This window comes from Etheostoma spectabile, unplaced genomic scaffold (genome assembly GCF_008692095.1).
Source record: "Etheostoma spectabile isolate EspeVRDwgs_2016 unplaced genomic scaffold, UIUC_Espe_1.0 scaffold431, whole genome shotgun sequence".
NCBI lineage: Eukaryota > Metazoa > Chordata > Actinopteri > Perciformes > Percidae > Etheostoma > Etheostoma spectabile.
Window position 1 is genome coordinate 383,000 of NW_022605607.1, and position 3,216 is coordinate 386,215.

Consider the following 3,216-nt stretch of genomic DNA (forward strand, 5'->3'; position numbering starts at 1 on the left):
AGATCCCTGGTCCCAGATCCCTGGTTCCAGATCCCTGGTCCCTGGTCCCAGGTCCCAGATCCCTGGTCCCAGATCCCTGGTCCCAGGTCCCAGATCCCTGGTCCCAGCTCCCAGCTCCCTGGTCCCAGCTCCCAGCTCCCTGGTCCCAGCTCCCAGCTTATCTAAAGACGCAGGTTGTTTTTTTCCAGCTAAGATATAACGACCGGTAGAGAACTTTGACCCATAACGAGCAGAATCAGAAAGACGTGAACGCTCCAACGTGTCTGCCTGGGAAGATTAATTGTTCTACACTAACATAGAAGACCTTGTTATTCCCAAACAAGGTCTTCTCTTCTCTAAGGGGACCGGGTGTTATATGTATGTATGTATGTATGTGTGTGTGTGTGTGTGTGTGTGTGTGTGTGTGTGTGTGCGCGCCGCACGTGTAGTTCCCTTTCTGGAGAGGCGGTGCGCCAGCGAGCTAACGCCCCGGCAGTACTAAAACCAGGGCGTAGCTTGAACCCGGGACCCTGACTGGGCCCTGTCGGCCCGAGTGGCACGCTGGCTCCCTCACCCTGCGCAGAAGCCTTGAATCCTCTTGTACAATGTGGTCGAGAAGGGCTTCGGCGAGACGTAGCGCGGCCGCAGCCCTCCGTGGGTGGAGGCTGCCCTCCTCCCAACACCGATCTTGCCTGGCTGATCACCACCACCGCACCAGCCCGCCGCGCACCTCCGTGCCCTCGAAGAGTTGTACTCCACGGCTGGTGAAGATCCGGATCAATAGAACTCCTTTATTTGATGATCTTAAAAAGAATAGAACAGAAAATGTACTGAATAAAAACAAGGAACATAAACTACATGGTATAAGCCCGACCGATATCTTGTTATAATATTCTTAATATTCATTCACCAGAATCATTTATAAAGACAAATAATGTTTCTGATAAATTAATATTTCAAATAAAAACGACGTCACCATGTTATAGTGACGGCGTTACGTCGTCTGTCCACCAGAGGACCTCTACACGATCTCCTGTTAGTGATGGTGTTTGCATAGTCCTGTCCACCAGAGACGCTCTACAACGTCCCTGTTGTGATGGGTTGCATAGTCTGTCCACCAGAGGACCTCTACAACGTCCCTGTTAGTGATGGTGTTGCATAGTTCTGTCACCAGAGGACGCTCTACAACGTCCTGTTATGATGATGGCGTTGCATAGTCTGTCCACCAGAGGCCGCTCTACAACTCCCTGTTAGTTGGCTTTGCATAGTCTGTCCACCAGAGACGCTCTACAACGTCCCTCGTTAGTGATGGCGTTGCGTAGTCTGTCCACCAGAGGACGCTCTACACAACGTCCTGTTAGTGATGTCGTTGCGTAGTCTGGCACCAACGAGACGCTCTACAACGTCCCTTAGTGATGGTGTTGCGTATCTGTCACCAGAGGACGCTCTACAACGTCCCTGTTAGTGATGGGGTTTGCGTAGTCTGTCCACCAGAGGACCGCTACAAACGGCATTCCCTGTTGTGATGGCGTTGCATAGTCTGTCCACCAGAGGACGCTCTAAACAACGTCCCTCGTTAGTGATGCGTTGCATATTCTGTCCCACCAAGGACGCTCTAACAACAATCGTCCCTGTTAGTGATGGTGTTGCATAGTCCTGTCCACCAGGGACCGTCCCTGTTGTGTAGGTGTGTCTGTCTGTCCCCAGAGGACGCTCTACAACGTCCCTGTTAGTGATGGTGTTGCATAGTCTGTCCACCAGAGGACGCTCTACAACGTCCCCTGTTAGTGTTGGTGTTGCTAGTCTGTCCCATAGGACCCTACACGTCCCTGTTAGTGATGGGTTTGCATAGTCTTGTCCCCAGAGGACCTCACAACACGTCCCTGTTAGTGAGGTGGTTTCATAGCTGGTCCACAGAGGCTTTACAACGTCCCTGTTAGTGATGCGTTTATAGTCTGCTCACCAGAGGACAACCGTCCCCTGTTAGTGATGGGCGTTGCCTAGTCTGTCCACCAAGGCGCTCACAACGTCCCTGTTAGTGATGGTGTTGCTAGTATGTTGCCACCATAGCGACAACGTCCGTTAGTGTCGGCGTTGCATAGGTCGGTCCACCAAGTACGGCTCTAACAACTTCCTGTGAGTGCTGCGTTGCATATTCCTGTGGGTCCACAGGACAACTTCCCCTGTTAGTGATGGCGTTGCATAGTCTGTCCCCCAGAGGACGCTCTACAACATCTACTTACCTACCCACCCATCCATCATGTGATTGCAGTAGACAAACAAAAACAATAATTCAAAAGAAAAAAACAACAACACTATGAATCGGTTTTGAATCGGTAGAGCTTGAATTTTTTTTTTTTCTGCAACCCCTACTCAACCCGTCTGGGACACATGAATAATCAGAGGATGAGACGGCAGAGTCTGACCAGGTTGTGGCTCTTTGCCGAGATGATCTTGGTGACGTCCGGGTCCCAGAGCACGAGGTCGGCGTCCGAGCCCACAGCGATGCGGCCCTTACGGGGGAACAGGTTGAAGATCTTGGCTGCGTTCGTGCTCGTCACCGCCACAAACTGGTTCTCGTCCATCTTGCCCGTCACCTTTTAGAAAAATAAATCTTATTAAGGCTTTATTCAACCAAAGGAAAGATGGAGTCGACTGAAACACTACACCTCGTCAACCAATCGATCACCTGCACATTATCTCCGTATGAACTAAATTGGGAGGTGTGTTCAGGTGCATTCTGTGCGTGCTGGTCTTAAAGGGAGGTGTGTTCAGGTGCATTCTGTGCGTGCTGGTCTTACAGGGAGGTGTGTTCAGGGCTGGTTTTTGGACGTAAGAGACTTCTCCTGTTTCTACAGCTAATAGAGAAGTCAGCTGGTGGAGGATTCCAGAGGCTGTTTTTAGGACGTAAGAGACGTCTCCTGTTTCAACAGACCATAGGAAGTCAGCTGGTGGAGTCTCCAGAGGCTGTTTTTAGGACGTGAGACGTCTCCTGTCAACAGCTAATAGAGAAGTCCATCTGGTGAGTTCTCCAGAGGCTGGTTTTAGGGACTAAGAGACGTCTCCTGTTCTACGCCAATAGAGGTCAGCTGGTGGAGTCTCCAGAGGCTGTTTTAGGATGTAAGAGACGTCTCCCTTTCAACAGCCAATAGAAGTCAGTGTGGTGTCTCCAGAGGCTGTTTTTAGGTACTTAGAGAGACGTCTCCTGTTCAACAGCCAATAGGAAGTCGCGGGTGT

At 50.8% G+C, this 3,216-nt stretch overlaps 1 protein-coding gene and 1 long non-coding RNA gene across 2 annotated transcripts in view; one reads left to right on the forward strand and one right to left on the reverse strand.

Moving 5' to 3' along the window:
• Positions 1 to 3,216, reverse strand: part of dpysl2a (dihydropyrimidinase like 2a) — a gene marked incomplete in the record, with an annotated part of 33,677 nt that overhangs the window by 8,703 nt on the left and 21,758 nt on the right. Inside the window, 1 exon segment of the mRNA XM_032511657.1 lies at positions 2,406 to 2,576. Within this exon segment, the coding sequence (XP_032367548.1) occupies positions 2,406 to 2,576 (171 nt within the window).
• LOC116686644 (uncharacterized) lies at positions 2,789 to 3,163 on the forward strand. The gene is made up of 2 exons (XR_004331318.1): positions 2,789 to 2,992; positions 3,064 to 3,163. It is a non-coding gene; the product is annotated as an uncharacterized LOC116686644 (long non-coding RNA).